This window comes from Podarcis vaucheri (assembly GCF_965113315.1).
Source record: "Podarcis vaucheri genome assembly, chromosome: 3".
Lineage (NCBI taxonomy): Eukaryota > Metazoa > Chordata > Lepidosauria > Squamata > Lacertidae > Podarcis > Podarcis vaucheri.
In genome coordinates this window covers 41,885,409-41,905,493 of record NC_138761.1, presented here as the reverse complement: position 1 = coordinate 41,905,493, position 20,085 = coordinate 41,885,409, and the positions used below count along the sequence as shown (strand labels likewise).

At 41.7% G+C, this 20,085-nt stretch overlaps 1 protein-coding gene across 1 annotated transcript in view; it reads left to right on the top strand.

Annotated features, from left to right (window-relative positions):
• TTC27 (tetratricopeptide repeat domain 27) overlaps positions 1-20,085 on the top strand; it is a 91,723-nt gene that overhangs the window by 26,858 nt on the left and 44,780 nt on the right. The window contains exon 10 of the mRNA XM_082216234.1: positions 8,071-8,184. Coding sequence (XP_082072360.1) covers positions 8,071-8,184 — 114 coding nt within the window. The remainder of the gene's footprint in view (positions 1-8,070; positions 8,185-20,085) is intronic.

Sequence of the window (20,085 nt, the reverse complement as noted above, 5' to 3'; positions counted from 1 at the left end):
TATCTTAAAAGTATATAGAGCAAGTCACTGTTTTTCTCCAAAGTATATAAATTTGGGCTAGAACACTAGCCCGTGTTCTTTGTTCAAATATTTCTAATTTATACGGGAGACTTTTAATAGTATTACAGTTTAAACTTTTTGTCTTTATGTTCTGTTTCTGCTGCTTGCCTCCACTTGCTTGGTGAAACATAGGAAAACATTTTAAAAATCAGATAACGGTATTAAAAGGGGTAAGATCAAGGGGACGAGAGAGCTGTCAAAACTGATAGAATATTGTCTGGTTCAAAGGTGAACCAGATGGTGAAAATAGCTCTGCATTCCACCTCGTTGATCCTTATTTTTCATAAATGTTCAAATCCTGTTGACATATGGGAAGGAAAAAGATCCATACATACTTTTTCTCACCTCTGCACCTCCTCTAGTCTGGATACATTTCATAATTTCCCCAGAGACTCCATTTTTAAAGAATCTCTCTTAGCAACTATTGTATTATATAGGGTGAATTAACAGGGGTGTGTTGTTATTTTTTTAAAAAAGTGGGTTGGCGCCAAAGAAACATGAAAAGAAGGAAAATATTAACTAATATTTCTTGCAAAACCTTGCCTAAGACTTAGTTGTATATTATGTGGTCCCTGTAGTTTCCATGCTACTGTTTGGTGGAGAGGTTTTGGAAACAGAAGAACATATTTTCTTACAAAAGGCTCTAGCATAAGATATGAAACAGCCTTTCAGTGAGTAGGACATCTTCCGTATATAGACAGGCACCTTTGTATCCTTTGTATAAATACAAAATGAACAAATTCAAATGCAGGTAAAACTGATTTCTATGGGAACAAAATCTCTTCTTTTTAAGTAACACTGTGCATACCATCTTGGTTCCCGTCCAGGAACACACTGATAGTTTTTTGAACTTGCAGCACTGACAGGTGTTAGAACAGAACTATCATCTCTCATCAGTGCTATTTAAACAGAGGCCACTGAGTTGTATGCTTGGTTTTGCCCCTGATGTTGCTGGGATTCCCCTTCCCTCTCCATGTGTGTTTAAGGTGAATGTTTACAGCAGAGACACCCTGATTTCCCAGGGGTTTTTAATTGTGGGGGTAGCATCCTCGGGTATCAAACACAAGAGGATCTGGGAAGAACTGGGTGATAATTTGGGCAGGCTAAATGAAAGCATAACCTTGAAGCCCTGCTTGTACCCATGGTGAGTAATGCCAGAATAGGGCTGTGGTGTTTGCCAATCGGCTGTAATGCAAGGCAGGAGGAAGGAAGCCCATCTTGTGTCCTAGTGGCACATCAGAACAAACAGCCACATCTCTGGTTCTAATGGGAGTTTAGCAGAGAACTGCCTAGCTGAGCCCGGTGTCCTTTCTTACTTCTTGCCTTACCTAACAGCTCTTCAGTGTTATGAATTGCTCCAGACTGAAGCCTTTCAAAGAGCTGATTTGCTCCTGTGAGGTGGAGTCCCAAACTCGCCAACCGCCAGTGGCTGTGACATGAGTACTACTGATTGCTGTTACTGAATGTGCCTTCCCCAATGCAGTTCACTTTTTGTACACCTGCTAAGAATAACCTATATGTTCAAACCCATTTGTCTTGACTAGAAGATTGTAAAAGCACCACTACAGAGGTTTTAGGTTAGGCAACATTATTTGGAGAAGCATTCTGTCCACTCTCTACAGGTGTTATAATACAAAAAATTCTAATGAAATGAGCTTGGTGAAGATCTCACATGAAAACATTGGCTGTCTTTCTCCCTTCTGTTAAACTTTTTCTCTCTCCATTCTGTCTTCGTGCTTTTATGTCACGCCAGTTAATTTGTGGCGGTCTTCTATTCCCGAAACCTTAGCAATGTAAAATGCTGGTACTGTGTGTGAAATTAGGCTTCCCCTGACAAAGCTCTCTTGTTTCTTCACGCTTTCTTTCCCTATGTCACTATTTTCTCTGGCAGCCTGGTAGACAACTGGCCTGGTGTGTACCTAAAGATCTTCTCCCTCTCGTTTGTCTTTGGCCAGCTGTATCTTCTGTGAGTCATTTGGTCAGGAAAGACTTTGACTTCTTTATAGCATGAAAACAGTATTACAACAGAGTGCTGTTTGATCTGGCATAGTGTTTTAGAATGCTAAAACAGTTCGTTCTTTAAAATGTCTCACTTTTCCAACCTTTCATCCTGGTTTACCCCAGTCTCTGGTGTAACCATAAGAGGTGCTTTTATGTTCTGTCTTAAAACTGAAGTTTCAAATGACATCTTACGAATTTTTCTTAAGACAATTCTTTTTCCCCCACTTGATTATTGGTGGCTCATGTATACTGGAGAGGCCTGAGGAAACACTTTTAAAGAACTTTTATATATGTAGTCTATCAACTTCCCTTTTTATTAAGTTTTGTTGGGCAAATGATTTTGGTGCACTGGGAGAATGGATTTGTTCATACATGGGGGATCCACAGTTTTGCTTCCCATGGTGAGTACCAAGAGAGCCTCTGGCCAGCATGATTCCTAGGCCTCCTCCTAACTCTGAAGTTGCAGGAACACCCCCAGGGCAAGTATTTGACACAAGTCTCAATTTGTGTTGGCTCTGATTTGTTTGGTGTTCTGGGTGCCCGGCAATGGCAGACCAGCTAACGGGGGGTGGGGGTGGAGTAATTTAAAAAAAAATTAAAAGGAGAAATGGCTTGCACTGAAATATTGCAAGTACTGATTGAATCTGAAGCATGGCTGACCTTGAAATAATACATGCTTTGTTCCAGTTCACTGTCTAAAATAAATAACATTAGAACAGTCTATTTAATATTAGAGAAATGTTAAAACTGTTTTTAAAAGGTGTAAGACAGAAATTAATTCACACATTTTCTTTCTAAATGACTCGCTCGAAGACCTCTTCATTTCCAACTCCGTATTCCCCAGGGATTAAGTACAATATTAGCATGCACTGCATTCATTTAGGAATTCCTGTTGTACTGTTAGCTATTGTCTATGAAAATCCTTGAACTCTGGCATTGAAAAGTTAAACCCTTTTCATAGAAATCCAAATTCCTGATTTATTGCTGTTGAGATTGGGCCTTCAGAAATACATACTGATGCACTATGATGTGGTATGGAAGGCTGTGCTTGCTTGGTTTCAGGAGCTGGTCCAATCTAAACATCTAGTTGGGGTGGGAAGACAGTGTTGCAGTCAAACATGGCTAAAGTGGCTTTCATCCTAACACAGAATAAATGATATGTTTAGAGTAAGGTACATGTTGGTAAAATGGCTCAGCTCCACTTGAAGTGCAAATGGAATCCACGCCTTGTGTAGCTTTAGCCTTCACTCATTATTGAAAACCAATTCTTTAAACAAAATAATGAACGGACTCATTTTCCTCGCATGAAAAAAAGGTTAATTGCAAGTCTCTTCTGATGAAAAACATATTCCAGAACTGAAATGTGTATTGAAACCCTGTCAAAAATGAATTAAGATTCCCAATAAGAGCTGTAGGAGTTTGAAGAAATTTCCCTGGTCTTGGCTGTAAAACTTTGGCGCTGCTTTGCAGCAAATTAAAACCAAGAATAGTTGATGCCAGCTATACCACAATGGCTTGTTCATCTCCTAACATTGCCCATGAACAGGATGTAAGTCTCTGTTATAAAAGGTATTGCAAGAAAAATCCTAGAGGCTATTGAAACTATCAAGAATAATCTGCACTAAAAGATGTAGGCAGACGCAAAAATGTTGGCATTACTAAGTATGAATTTTATATATGAAATGAGGATAGCCAACAAGGTTCCCCCCCCCCCGGTGTTGTTAGGCTTGTTGTTGTTTAGTCGTTTAGTCGTGTCCGACTCTTCGTGACCCCATGGACTAGAGCACGCCAGGCACTCCTGTCTTCCACTGACTCCTGTTAGGCTACATGTCCCATTATAGCTCACCATTCTGGAGGGAATCACAGTGGCTATCCTGATGTAGAATATTACACTCCAAGACACTTGAATGTTTTAAAACACTTAGATCCCTTTCTTCTAAATGATTGGCCAACGAATCAGTTGAAATGCTATCTAAAGCTACCTGTTCTAAAGTAAATTATCAAATGCAGCTTTGGAAGCTAAGATACTGGGCACAGTTAAGTATGTCAGCCTGGATCAAAGCAGCTACATAAACCAATTTCTCGGATGTGTTTCTGAAACAGCAGTTTCCCATCACATGTGGCAACCCATCTTTTAAAACTGAGGGCAGTTTCAAAACAAATGTGTGGCATGGTTTGTAAGACTGCCGGTAGAATGTGAGGAAGTCGATAATCCCACTGGACATACACTGGCTGCCCCTTTCCTGTTACTTGGCTTTTCTCACTGCACAAGCAGCAATGCATTGAAGAAACAGGATCCAACAGTTAACCATGACTTCCCATTATCTACAAATTCATAAACTGGTTAATTGTTTCCAGACAAGCCAAGATAGGAAGCCATCAAACAATGGTTTCACATTTTGGCTTCTTTTGAATCCTAGCTTGTTTGGCCATTCACGTGACACAAGGAGGAAAGTAAAAGAAGAAGAAGAGTTTGGATTTGATATCCCGCCTTTCACTCCCCTTCAGGAGTCTCAAAGCGGCTAACATTCTCCTTTCCCTTCCTCCCCCACAACAAACACTCTGTGAGGTGAGTGGGGCTGAGAGACTTCACAGAAGTGTGACTGGCCCAAGGTCACCCAGCAGCTGCATGTGGAGGAGCGGAGACACGAACCCGGTTTCCCAGATTACGTGACTACCGCTCTTAACCACTACACCACACTGGAAAGAGGCTGCCCGTAGGTGCCAAATCAGTCAAAAGATCTCAGCTGTAGTGCATTGTGTATGTTGCTGCGACGTCCATCTGGGTCCAGCATATGCATTTTGGTTGATTGCAAGGGGTTACCATGCAAGTGTCTGTCAGGCTTTGGACACTACATTACTCCCCAGTGGATTTTAATACAGTTTTGATAAGACACCGAGAACCATTTGGACAAATATGACTGGGACTCTGTATTATTGTTTTCCTGGACTACATTTTGTGATCTGTTTTGCGATGCTTTGCCGGACTGATGGGATGTGAACAATCTGAATACAGCAATAATGGATTTGCATATCGTGATTTGGAGGGACACAGCAGTATCTATAAGTGATTCCTTTGTTGGGACGGAATGTACTTGGAAATGGGAGAGGTGACTCTTGTTGCTTTTCAGTGTCTTCAGAAGCTCCGCTTTATATGGGACTATAGGCAGTGCTTGAATTATGGTAGGGGAAATGTAGCCCCATCCCCCAAACTAGCCAAATCATAGCTTGACTGCAGCCTTCTATAAAAGGGTGCTAAGGTGGCTGTTGGAAAAGGGTAAGCAGGTAGGGCCCCTCTAATCTCTCCACTCAGGCAATTTGGCTCCCCCCCTCTCTCCTTGTGTGTCCCTGCATTCTGCCAGATCTGCTTTGGGTTCTCTACAACCCCCCAGAGAAGATTGGGGAGGTGTGAGCGGTGTACACGGGAAGAGAGGAAGGGAAAGTTCCATTGTACTGTATACTTTAGAAATGTGTGTTTGTTTCTTTTAAAAACCTAACAAAAAACAAAGAGTATTGTGTTTGGCTCTGGCTACCATATTCTAAAATCGTTGTTGGCAAAAGCTTAGATACTAAAAGTTTGAGAATGCAATAGAAAAGAGACTTACAGGACAAAACTAAGAATCAGAGTTGCCCAGTAGTTAAAAAGATTGCATTATAGACAATAACTAAGAGGTAATAGATATATTACGGGACGCAGGTGGCGCTGTGGATAAAACCTCAGTGCCTAGGACTTGCCGATCGTATGGTCGGCGGTTCGAATCCCCGTGGCGGGGTGAGCTCTCGTCGTTCGGTCCCAGCTCCTGCCCACCTATCAGTTCGAAAGCACCCCTAAGTGCAAGTAGATAAATAGGTACTGCTTTATAGCGGGAAGGTAAACGGCGTTTCCGTGTGCTGCGCTGGTGCCGGCTCGCCAGAGCAGCTTTGTCACGCTGGCCACGTGACCCGGAAGTGTCTCCGGACAGCGCTGGCTCCCGGCCTTTTAAGTGAGATGGGCACACAACCCTAGAGTCTGTCAAGACTGGCCCGTACGGGCAGGGGTACCTTTACCTTTACCTTAATAGATATATATATATATATATATATATAAAAGAAAAATCTTTTAGGCTGTAAGAACAGTCGAGCAGCAGAGCATGCTGATGATTGCATAATTGTCTTCTCATGTTTGGTGGATTTAGCTTTGGGATTCTATCTACAATATAGGTGCTTGGCACTTGCTGGTGGAGATGACTCTCTCATCAAGTGCCATAATGACTCATAGCCCGTTCTTCAGCTTGTTTGGCTTTTAGTAGCTGTGCTTGTGCTCCTGCCATTTACGCATTCACTCATGTTGTCATTCTGTTACTAAAGTCAATCCATTTTGCTGCTATCCTCTTCCCTTCCTTCTGTGTCGCGTCTAGCAAAGATCATTAGATACAGTAACCAATTTCAAAGTCTGACCAGATATTCTCCCCCTTTGAAAAGTTTCCTGGTTGAAATAATTGTTCAAGGCCTTCCTATCCAGTGCATCAAGATATTGGAGGCAAGGCAATAAAGCGTCATGCTCCATAACTCTTAAAAATGTCTCTTAACTGTAAAATTAGCAGAATAAAACCAACAGTGTGTAAAAAGTCTTGAGCTGCTTTAGGTAACTGCAGTCCATTAAGTACTGGGTCTGGGACAATCATACAATAGTCATGCTATTACTGCCGTGGTTGCAAGGATTATTCAATAGCATTTCAAATTTTCATCGTCCAGCAACTCTCATTTATGATGGTCGCTTCACCACATTGTCAAGATAGCAGCCAGTGAAAGAAAAGCTTCCACGTAACTGGGCCATTGAAACAATCTCTTATTAGCTTTTGAAGTCAAGAATTGTGTGGACACAGAAGTATGTCTCGAATAATTGGCTTGGATCCTGAGACGTGCAAGCTGAACTGCAGTTCCACTGTAAAGTTTTCCTCCCTTTCCTCATCAATGCAGCCCCTGAATAGTGTAGGCCAGAGCTTTCCAAACTTTTCATGTTGGTGACATGCTTTTTAGACGTGCATCATTTCACGACACAGTAATTCAGTTTTACTAGCAAACCGGAGGTTAAACTAACCCCTTTCCAGCCCCGACAGGAGCACAGTGAGCATTTGCGCGACACACCTACATACTGTAGGCATCACACTAATGTGTCATGACACACAGTTTTGAAAGCTCTGGTGTAGGGTATAGCACAGTGGGGAACCTCTGGAAGGGGGTACCTTATATGAATGGAAGTACATTTACGCTTGCACATAGTGCTGTTAGATCCAAACCATTCAAATTTGATACAGCCTTTTGTTTAGCATTTGATGGTTCCCTTCAGTGGCAAATGGAAATGTTACCTCTTTTTTGCTATTTTTTTCTACCTGCAATTTAAGCAATTAGCCTTACTCAGCTAAAAATGGCAAATTATCTTCTACTAAGAAAGAGTACAGTCATTTAATGGTTCCTTTTGTGCCACATAAATGCATGAAATGCTATTTTGAAATGCATTGATACCAGCGACATAATAAAGGTAAAGGGACCCCTGACCATTAGGTCCAGTTATGGCCGACTCTGGGGTTGCGGCGCTCATCTCGCTTTATTGGCCAAGGGAGCCGGCGTACAGCTTCCGGGTCATGTGGCCAGCATGACTAAGTCACTTCTGGCGAACCAGAGCAGCGCACGGAAACGCCGTTTACCTTCCCACCAAAGCGGTACCTATTCATCTACTTGCACTTGATGTGCTTTCGAACTGCTAGGTTGGCAGGAGCAACATAATACACAACAAATAATCTCCAGTATGTAGTTATAATGCTACAATAAATTAATGCTGACTTTGTTGTATTGGTATACATCTTTGAATCACCAGTTAGATATCAAGAGTCATATTAATTGTCAGATATTGGTTATAGTTGACTACCTACTGTAACTCAAGTATCCAGGAGTACCACACAGTAAGATTTCTCATCTTCCACTCACTAAAAATAAATGCTTTGTCCTTTTTCTTTCCCTTTTCCCCAGTATTTGCTTTCACAACCAAAATTCTGGGCAATTCAAACTTCTGCTCTGCTTCTCCGAACAAAGCTTGAGAGAGGAAGCATTCGTCGAATAGAACGGGCAATGAAACAGACTCAGGTAAGAGGTTTTTTTTGGTATATAGGGTTTTTTGGTATATAGTTAAATCTCTCTTCCAATTTTCTACTCTTGCTATTTGAAGTGTTTTCTTTATTCTTCTTTCAAATAAAGAAACAATATAAATATTCAGGGCTTTTCATAACACTTGAATTACTTGCATACTTTAGTTATTTCTAAATGTAGCGAACAAAAAATTTCTGTAGGCTATTTAGAGCTGCAGCTTTTTTGCAGTCTTGGTGAAGGATACCCAGGGATAGAAACCTGTTTCTGCTTGGATCACCATTATTAGATTGTGGCAGATGATGTTCTGCCTCTGTACAGTATTGGCCAAATAGCTACTGGTAGCAAGCACAAGGACAAAATGTTCAGGAAGATCAAAAGATATTAGAAGTGTAGAGAACAAACTGAAATGTCAAAAATATCTTTTGAAAAACTGCTGAAGTATTTTTACTGATTACAGCTGCAGGCCTATGGACATTTACTTAGGGAAAAAGTTCCATCAAGCTCTCTGGAATTTCTGGGTGAACATACAGGATTGAGCAATAGTTGATATCGCTAGTAAGGTTTCTGCAATGTTTAATGCAAAATCCAAAAAATGCTGACAGATTAATATTTTTATGAAAATATATTGCCTTTATTTTGGTGTACACATGCTATTTTCTTGAACCGGGCTAAGGATTTTAAGGCAAGTTTTTTTAAAAAAAATATTGAAGTCTCATTCGAAGCCATGTTAAGGAATTTGTTGATTTGTTACTTTTCAGGCTGCCTAAAGTGATAATGCTGTAGTTTTAGTTACCTGTCAGAAATCTGTCATTGCCTGTCTTTGTGGGAATTACAAGCAGATACAAGTTTTGATCTGTATGATTATTACACAAGAATCTCATGCAGCCAACCCTGTTCCCGCCTAATCATAGCTTTGCTTTTCTAATGCAGTTATTGTGCCTGTTAGCATTCAATAGTTTCATATTTTCTTTGCTGCTGAATCATGGAAATTTTCCTATTTAGGATTTCTTGTATGTGTTTCATTCACAGCTAAACAATTTTCCTATTAAGGAGGCAAGTGGTGTGTCATACCAAAGGTGCCTTTAAAAATTGCTTAGCAAGCAAACTGGTATTCTAATGGGTAGGGCTGTCTGTCTTTAAGACTGAAAGGTCACCCAAGACTATTTCCCCCCCTTAATCAAACACAGATGTGGTTGTGGTAGCTTGTGTCATATGGCAATTCATTACTAAAAATGGTCTCTTTAAGTGTCATTTTCTACAATAATTATCACTTTTGTACAGGGGGCAAAAAGGGGAGCAACAATTTGCCACTTATTTGGTTAAGAATAAGTGTGGCTGTCCAATCACTATCGTAGTGAATCTGGCCAAAATTCTTCCCGAAAAGCATTTCTTGAACATTTGATTCAATTGAATTAATTTGTTGTTAGTGATGTTTTTGTATCTTAATTTTAAGTGGTCATTGTTCGGTTTGGTTACGTAGTTTTTAATGTGTTTTATTTGTATGACTACTTTGCTATATTTGTAATTATGTAAAGCTTTTCATATTGTAAGCCACCTTGAGCATTGTTTTAACTGTGGAAAGGTGGCATACAAATAAATGATGATGGTGATGGTGATGTTTGTAACAGGATGCCTGCTGCTGGAGTGCTGTCTCCCACCCATTGCTGCTCTCTCAGGATCAGAAAGAAGACTTGCAGCCCTCTCTCCTGTCGCAAACCCCACCATTAGAAAAGCCATTCCTGAAAACTGGGGGTTCCAATTATTATTATTATTATTATTATTATTATTATTATTATTATTATTATTATTTGTAGCCCGCTCATTTGGCTGGGTCTCCCCAGCCACTCTGGGCAGCTTCCAACAAAGATTTAAAATACATTAAAATGTCACACATTAAAAACTTCCCTAAACAGGGCTGCCTTCAGATGTCTTCTAAAAGTCTGGTAGTTGTTGTTCTCTTTGACATCTGGTGGGAGGGTGTTCCACAGGGAGGGTGCCACTACCGAGAAGGCCCTCTGCCTGGTTCCCTGTAGCTTTGCTTCTTGCAGTGAGGGAACCACCAGAAGGTCCTCAGTGCTGGACCTCGGTGTCGGGGCAGAACGATGGGGATGGAGATGCTCCTTCAGGTATACTGGGCCAAGGTCGTTTAGGGCTTTTTAAAGGTCAACACCAACACTTTGAATTTTGCTCGTAAACGTACTGGGAGCCAATGTAGGTCTTTCAAGACCAGTGTTATGTGCTCTCCAGCCCCCCAAAGCATGCTTCTCTTGCATCTCCTCAAATAAATGAAAACTAGAAATTCAGAAGTTCTTCCTTGACAGATAGTTTTGCTGTCTTCCGGCTCCTATAAAATTCTGGATAGTTCTAAGAGAATTCCAGTAGCTTAAGATTTTGCAACATTAGACTAGCGAGTTTGGGGTTTTTTTTAATCAGCTGCAGCTGTTACTTTTTTGTGGTTTCTTCAAAAGAGAAGCAATGTTGGCAATTAAAACAAGTTACGGTATAATTTATCATCACTGAATAGTTCAAAAGATTCATTGGAAATGTGTGTTCGACAGAATGAAACTTTGAGCTCTTTGTTTTTATGTTGACTGTATTCCTAATATAAAAAGTGGTCTTATTTCAGCAGAGGGGCCTAAAATCCTGTGAGTGTCATAAACCCTTTTCACTTTATGTGGTAATCACATCCTCATATGGGTAAACAAGAATGGAATGTTATATTTTAAAATACAGTGATCTTAATTTAAAACGCTTTTTTAGCAATCACTAAATTGGTTCCCTCTGCATTCTATAGAGGTAACCAATAAATATTACTTTTGTACACAGAATCTTTTATCTCATAGTTTGCACTGGAAATTGATGAAAACAAGATAAAATGAAGTAAAAGCACATGAATCATTTTTAGTGGAGGTCTTCGTAAATGAGCAATGTTTCTAGGCTTCCAATATTCATAGAATCATAGAGTTGGAAGGAATCGTGAGTATCATTTCTTCCCAACACCCTGCAAAGCAAGAGTCTTTCTCCCAAGCCCATTTGTTTAACTCCTTCAGCAGACCCTAGGAATGCCAGGGGATTCAAAATGTAAGCTGTTAGAAGTGTTCCCTAAAGCAGGGGTGTCCAACAGGTTGACCACGATCTACTGGTAGATCCCCGGGAGATTTTTGTAGATCGCGGTTGATCGCTGAGTCCCTTTCCTTAGCATTGGTAAAATCAAATCCGGCCCCACCCCCTCGCCCCACCCTCCAGAACAGAAGACGGTGTTTACTCAGTGAGGCTGTTTGTTTCCCCAGCAATTTGTTGGTGAGTGGCTGTTCCTCTTTTCCCTCAACAACTTTGACCTGAACTCCCAAAAAACAGGTAGATCACTGCCAGTTTTTAATTCTGTAAGTAGATCGCAGTCTCTTGGGAGTTGGCCACCCCTGCCCTCCCTAAAGTACAGTGGTGCCCCGCAAGACGAATGCCTCGCAAGACGAAAGACCCGCTAGACGAAAGGGTTTTCCGTTTTTCGATGCGCTTCGCAAGATGAATTTCCCTATGGGCTTCCTTCGCAAGACGAAAACGTCTTGCGAGTCTTGCGGGTTTTTCCGCTCCCCCCCTTTTTCTAAGCCGCTAAGCTGCTAAGCCTTAAATAGCCGCTAAACCGCTAATAGCGCTAATCCGCTAAACCACTAATAGGGTTGCTTCGCAAGATGAAAAAACCGCTAGATGAAGAGACTCGTGGAACGGATTATTTTCGTCTTGTGAAGCACCACTGTATCTAAATGCAAGGATCATGGAGGGAGGGAAATCTGTGACTTCTGTGGTTAAGCACTCTTAAACATGCACAGTGCAATCCTATCCATTTAATAGAGCTTATTCCCAAGTAAATACAGTGGTACCTCGGGTTACATACGCTTCAGGTTACAGACTCCGCTAACCCAGAAATATTACCTCGGGTTAAGAACTCTGCTTCAGGATGAGAACAGAAATCGTGCTCCGGCAGCGGGAGGCCCCATTAGCTAAAGTGGTGCTTCAGGTTAAGAACAGTTTCAGGTTAAGAATGGACCTCCGGAACGAATTAAGTATTTAACCAGAGGTACCACTGTATAGATAAGATTGCAGCCATCAGGGCCAGCATGTCCCCTTGAGCCGCTTGAGGTGAAATGGGAAGTGCCGCCCTGCCACTGCCCTACTGGAGGAGAAGCAATGCCAGCATCAACACCGATTTCTGGCAAGGTTGGGTGGGCAGGGTGCCCCCCAGGGTGCAGCCACAAGGGCTTCTGCCAACCAAGGTGGTTGCTTCACACACACACACACACACACACACACACACACACATACACACACCCATGGTGGGCCTGGCCTGGCAAGCCTTTGTGTTGTACTTTGCTAAACTGAGCTTCATTAGGATTATCCTTGGCGCCCATATAAATGAACTTCTACTTTATGTTATCTAATTAGACATTGTTATTAGTTTATTACATTTCTTAACTGCGCTTCACCTTAAGTTCCCAGAGTTACATCTTTTTTTTAAAAAAAAGACCACGACAAGACAATAAAAAACCATCTCAAAATACTACACCATGGAAACACTCTGTTACATTGGATAGTGGGGTCCTGGGTTCGAGCCCCACGTTGGGTTAAAGATTGCTGCATTGCAGGGATTGGACCAGATGACTTTTCCAGCTCTACTGTTCTACGATTCTATGATTTAAGAAACACTATTTTGCCCATTAACTATCAGTCATCGCTTCTGAAAAGGTCTGGACATTTGTTTACAGTCTGATCCTATGCATTTTTAATTGGAAGTAAATCCCCATTTTGCTTAATAGGACTTGCATCCAAAAAAGTGTTCATAGGATCCAGAAACCTGTCTCTGTTCTCTCAGAAGATAGAATTCTGCAGTGCTAATAAATGTTGATTGTATGGCCAGAGTTTTGTAATTTTGCTTTAGGTTATATAAATTCCAGGTAGTGGTAAACAATTACATTTCCCTGGTTAATAGCACCAAACAACATTCATGATATTGTTCTTTCAGGTAATATATTTCAGAATTATTCAAATTGAGTTTCTCAATTGAAATCAGTTGCCTCAGTGATTTATACATTGCCATGATTTAAACCATTCCAGCCTGATCTTCTCTTGCACTCAGCAAATTGCAGTTCCTGACACCATAAAAAGGTTGAGTTAGACTTCCAGTACATGTTGTTTTGCCTGTCTTGTTTAAAATAAATAGGTAGGCTTTTTGTTTTTGTTTAATTCTCTTTGTTTAAGCCAAAAGCTGCATACTGGTGCACATTTCCATTTTGTTTTCAAAAGTATTTTATCATGAGCATATTTTGCATGTCTCTCTGTTATTGAGTTCAAAGTTGGTTGAGGTTAATACACCTCCTTAGGAAAGCTCACCTAACCACTGCACCCAGACAGTCTCCCCACCCCCACAGCTTAGCATGCAGCGTTTAAAATGTTTTCTGGCTTCATCTCATACCTATTACCATTTTCCTAGTAGGTGGTCCGTGCAATTCAGCTCTGTAGCTTAATGGATTTCAGCAATACTCTTTTCATAAAACATCACTGTGAAAGCAGCAGATAGCATTAGCTCATCTGATTTATGGAATACCATGTGGTGACCTTTTGGAGGAAGGTCCCAGTTAAATTTAGTTTGCATACTAAATGCCACAGCTGTATGGAAGAATGAATGGTGAGGATGCAACCAGGTGACCTCTCCCCACCCCACCCCCCAAATTCAAAGATCAGGAAGCAAGTCAGTCATGCTCATAGGAAAAACAGAGGTGTTCCTTAATTAACTCCAATTGTAGTCTCTTATGCAGGCAATATGCATAACCTTTGCTGGTTTGGAAAGCCTGTGTTTTGTTCACCTTGCCATACCTGCAGAATGTTTGGGTCTCTTAATGTTGGATGACATTGGCGTTGTGTATGAGTCACTCTGTCTGTAATAATAGTTGTCAACAGCACACAGTGTTTTACATCCTCCCCTGTTAATTAGAGAAAGGTGGTTCTCCCTGCCTAACCCCAGATGTAGGAATACCAATTGTGCTTGAAGCTTTGTACTTGCTTTGTTGCAGAATTTTATCACTTAAGTATTAAAGCACTGCATTAAAATGCAGAGATTTAACTGGGAAAGGAAGGAGCAGATGTTGAGGTTTGGCTTTCTTTAAATGTTTGTAGGAAAATGATTAATTTTAATATTAATCAAAAGTTATTTGGAGATTTTAGAGATTTTTCATTCTAATAGATGCATGCGCTGGTAAGAGAATGAGATACATTTTTTAACTTTCATAAAGCGATTGTGTGATCTATTCTATGCAGTTTTCATCATCTTTTCTATTGTATCCACATGTTATCAGCCAGGAATTAGATCCCACCCATTAACAAAATAGCACTGTGCGGTCGTATCCTCCCTCTTATCATATTGTTATTCCATTTCATTGGGGGAGAGCCAGAAAAATTCAATATTTTGGCCTCCAGTGAATTTTTAAGTCTGGTTATGTCTTTTCTTCCCCTGACTGCCTTGATTAGAGGACCTTTGGGGTCGGCCAGTTATGCTAAATGTTTCCTTGTGACCTCAGGAATCCATTGCTTTTTTTTTTTTTTTTTTTTTAGTGAAGAGCTTTAAGTAATGTTTCAAAATAGGAGCAGTTTAACATCAACAGACAAGATCCCAAATAATGTACCATATGCAGCTTGCCTGTGATTTAATACAGAGGCATGCAGAAGGGGTTTGAATTGGAAAGCTGAATTATTATTTTCTGTGCTCCATCAAGATTTCCTTAAAATGTCACTACAACTTCCTGTATGAGGACTGGTGTAAGTACTGATATGCACTCACAGATTTCTTGATGCCTTATCTGTACAGTGGTGCCTCGCAAGACAAAAAGAATCCGTTCTGTGATTCTCTTCGTCTAGCGGTTTTTTCGTCTTGCAAAGCAAGCCCATTGACGGATTAGCGGATTAGTGCTATTAGCGGCTTTTAGCGGCTTATCTGCTGATCGGATCAGCTGATAAGCGGCTTAGCGGCTTAGAAAGGGGGGGGGAGAGAGAAAAACCAGCAGGAACTCGCAAGACATTGTCGTCTTGCAAAGCAAGCCCATAGGAAATTCATTTTGCGAAGCACCTCCAAAACGGAAAACTCTTTCGTCTAGCGAGTTTTCCATCTTGCGAGGCATTCGTCTTGCGGGGCACCACTGTATTTAGCAGGTCATTATTGGCCCCAGTTTTTCACTCTGCGCATTGTTAGCTGTATCCAGTGTAACCATTTCCACCACTATGGTGTTTCCAGGCATGGCATGCTGTCACAACCCAGTTTGAGGTAGAACTGGAAAGTGAACTTGAAACAATCTTGGGCTGTGTGTGTGTGTGTGTGTGTGTGTGAGAGAGAGAGAGAGAGAGAGAGAGAGAGAGACAGACAGACAGACAAGCTGATCAGGCTTGAGATGCATCCAGCCAGATTTCTTTCTATGCAAGGGGGCCCCAAGGGTCCCTCACAGCGAGAAGTGAAACTACAGGGAACCAGACAGAAGACCTTTTCGGTAGTCGCCTCCACCCTGTGGACTGCCCACCTGGCAGATGTCAAAGAGTTAGACAGCTATATAGTTTTTCGTAGGCATCTGAAGGCAGCCCTGTTTCAGGAAGCTTTCAGTGTTTGATAATGATGATGTTGTTGCTGCTGCTGCTGCTTGTTTTTCCTGTAATTTTGTTGGAAGCCGCCCCAAGTGGCCGGAGCAACCCAGTCAGATGGGCAGAGTATAAGAATTTCTCCTAATACTAATGCTACTAATAATAATACCAGGATAAACAAGCAGATCAGAAAGGTCAAAGCTTTATTTCCTAACCAAATGTGTGTTTTCCCTTGTGGAGAGGGAAAAGGGAGCCTAGAAGATGGAGTGAAGGAATTACCCTATCTTGCACACTAACCTTAATCCATGTACATACCAAAGATTGGCAGTGGGGGGTTGAGATGCTCCCACAAATGAAAGACCTGGGCTAGTGAGCTATGTTAGAAGCAAAATAAAAGCATCCTGTGGGATTGTCATAACAGAATTTTCTTTTGCCAAAATCCACGCTTGTATTGTCTCAATACTTACCCTTTGACAAGCACAGGAACACCTGTTCTGTATGCCCAGAGTCTCCACACATTAAAATCCAGATTGCCAGCTTGCTTGTTTGCTAGCCCAAACCTGTTGCTTCCCTTCCTAGCCCCACTGTAGTGTCTTGTGTCAACGCTACAAGTTGGTGGTTGGGGAGGGCACACAACCTCAAGCACTCCAGTTCATTTTGCATCTTTGAGAGCCTCTTCTTCTTCTAGTGACCACAAAGATTAAATTTGTGGCAGCTCAGAGATGTACCCACTGGAATAGAATTACCGTATTTTTCGCACTATAGGACACACTTTTTCCCCTCCAAAAATGAAGGGGAAATCTGTGTGCGTCCTATGGCGCGAATACAGGCTTTCGCTGAAGCTTGGAGAGCGAGAGGGGTCGGTGCACACCGACCCCTCTCGCTCTCCAGGCTTCAGGAAGCTATCAGCAAGCCTGGGGGGCCCGCGGGAGTTCCCGCAGGGCTCCCTAGGCTGCGGATAGCAGCCTGCCGCCCGGTGCGCAGGGCGCCCTGAAGCAGAGCGCACCAGGCGGACATCCGCAGCCTGGGGAACCCTGCGGGAGTTCCCGCAGGGCTCCCTAGGCTGCGGATAGCAGCCTGCTGCACAGAGCGCGGGGCGCGCTGAAGCAGAGCACCCCATGCTTCGGGCTGACATCGGCCATCCCCACAAGCTCGGGGGACAGCGGGGAGGCACAGCGGCGCCATCCCGCTGTTCCCCGACCTGGTTTTGGGGGGGAAATAAAGGGGGGGAATTCATTTATTTCCCCCCCCCCAAAAAAAACTAGGTGCGTCCTATGGGACGAAAAATACGGTACATACCTTATTCATGGTTATGGAAAGATCGTTCTGCACCTACTTGTATGTAAAATTCTATATTGTTAAACTCTGTATGCCCTGGATAGTATTTGCACTAAATTCAAATCAGAAGCTTTGAAGCAATCAGTGAAATGAAGCTACATTTCTCTGGATGCATACAAAATTAGTCTTTTTAAAATTCAGTTGCATTATTAGGAATTCATGGTCCAGCTATCTACAAGGGATTATTATTCTCAGCTTGCCAACATACTTATCTGTAACAGATCTGTAGCTCCCACAACACCCTTGAAAGTACTTCATCTGTATGTTGCAGTGACACCTCTGGTCTGTTAAATTCATTTTTAGCAAGGGAGCCTTTAATCTCCATTTGCTTGCATGTGTCGCTATTTATTAACTGCAGAAGAGGCAAAATACAGTTGCTACTTGGTTTTGCAAACGGCATTGTTAGTTTTGTAATAGTCCATCCATTGCTCCAATGTTATTTTCCTAAAGCTGTTTTTAGTTACCCAGACCAAAATTTCATCTGAGGAGCCAGATGATGTGGCTTTTAAGCTGGCTAAATCTAAGTAAATTCCTTGTGTAGCTAAATAGCATCACAGTATTGAAACTTAATATAAATTGATTAGACAGCACATAATTCGCGGCTCTGTTTTCCCTAGCTACTTGCTTTACAGTGTTAAAAGCAGAACCTGTTCCTTACTTTTTACATTTTTGTGACCACAGAGAGGTAGGAAAGAAACAAAATCTTATGCAAAGATATAGGGTGCAAATATTGAATTTAACATATATCGTGCCTGGGTGAGGATTGAACAGGTTTATGCATTACAAGAAAACAGCCTAAAACTAATACTTAGTTTGAACCCAGGAAGGCTGAAACAGGACTACTCCAAATGAGGAACCAGGACTTACCGAGTAGCCATTCCGTGAGGTCATAGCACCCATTCTATCATACTTCTTAAGAATGTTCCCTTATACATGTGATACCCCAGTTTGCCTTATTTTCATCCTGAAAGTTTATTCAGCACATGTTGTTCATGCTTCCATATATTTTTCTGGTGCATAGGCTTGATGCTCTAGTTCTTGGCAACTTCACCACCAATTTCCTGCATCGTTTTGGTCTTGGTTTGTGTTTTATATGCATGCTTCTTTCTGGCAACTGCAGCCAAGCTAGTACAAAATGTATTGCTTTCCTTTTCCATGGACCACATCAGCGAGGCTGAGAGGGAGGTCTTTTCTGGGCAGCCCAGGACCTCCATACTCACTGCTCACGCTTCCGCCTCAGAGAGGTCACTTCGGTGCTGCAGAGATCCTTGGTTCCCAACAATGCAAGAGGGAGGAATTTTGTCATGAGGGAGGAATTGAAGCCAGCTTTCAGCACTTCTCTTGGGATTCTGTCCTTTCCTGGGGCTTTACCACATGCCTGAGAGTTGATGGCGTTCTTCAGCTTATCAAAAGGGGGGGGGGGGACATCCAGCTCTTCCAAGGCAGGCAGACACTGTTGATTGCTGTGTCAAGGACCATGTTTCCCTGCAAGTACAGTTCTTGATAGTGCTCTGCACATTGCTTCATTTGCTTGCTGTTGTCTGTGATTATCCCTCCCAACAAGCTTTTCAGCAATGCAATTTTCCTGACTGTTGATCCTTGGTCCGTCTTGCGAGTGTTGCCAGTGTCAGCAGCAAGTTGAATGCTCTGACACAGCTTTAGCTAGTAGTCATTGACACGTTAGTCTGGCAATCAGTGGGGTATCAGTCCTTACCTTTCTCAGTGTAGCAAGTGTCTTCTTGGGAGTCTAGAGTGTCAACTGCTCAAAGTATCCTTCCTTCACTCATGTCTTCCTCCATGGGGGTCCCTATTTTGAAATCGTAGGTGTTAGATACAAGCCAGCAACTGATGTTTCTGGGGTTTTCTGATGTACGTAAAGGGCCTAATACCCCCCACTAAGTTACCTATTTCTGTGAGTGGCACTCTGATCCAAACAATTAAATCACTGTTTTCTCTATAAAAACATCAATTTCTGAAATATGGCAAAGAAGATCCTTTAAAGTATTGTTTAAAATGACCCTGTTATATACAGGTGGATTGGTCTGTTTTGAGGCTGGGAATCAAAATAAGGCTTATCCACACTCTGCAGTTGAGCTGTAACCATAGATACGGTACAGTGTGTACTGGTGTCGGATGAATGAATATAATCAATCTGCTGCTATAATTTATTAGCTATCTTCTCTGATCAGATAGCTGATTAATGACTAGCAAAAATGTGTGATTGCCTTCATGAGGTGGATGTTTGCTTATGGCAATAAAGATATTTAAAGTTACACAGCATGCACAAGAATTTCTCAGTTGAATCTGTTGAGGCTATATATATGTTGAGAATTGTGGTTCATGCATTCTTTTTAAAAGTGTTTAGGCCTGAGTTATAATCTTGTAATAGTGTTGGTGATATCTGCTGTGTGTTTTTTTTTACTTCTGAAAGTCACCTTGCTATCTTTAGACATATATATTTGAAAGCCAGTTGATGGTGTACTCAAAATACATAATGCTGGTACAGCAAATCTTAGGCCAGGATCCATGCAACCATGATCTGTATTGGGACCTGTGCTTTTCAACTTGCTCATAAATTACGTAGAGCTAGAGGTGAGCAGTAAGGTGGTCAAGTTTGCTGATGACACCAAATTGTTTAGGGTGGTTAAAACAAAAATGCAATGCATAGGGGCTCCGAAAGGATCTCTCTAAACACAGCAAATGAGCATTAAAATGGCAAGTGTAAGTGAATGTAAACAAATGTAAATTAATGCACATTAGGGCAAAATGCTCATTTATACACATGGGGTTTGAACTGGTAGTGAATGGCTTGTATCCAAGCAGCACTAAGGATTTCCACTTGGACAATGGAACGTTCCCCCCTCTCCTCCTCCCGTGGATGTGCCCCTAAATATGAGGGTCTGTAGGGAATGAGTTGCCTTTCACATATTTGGGGCCTAAGTT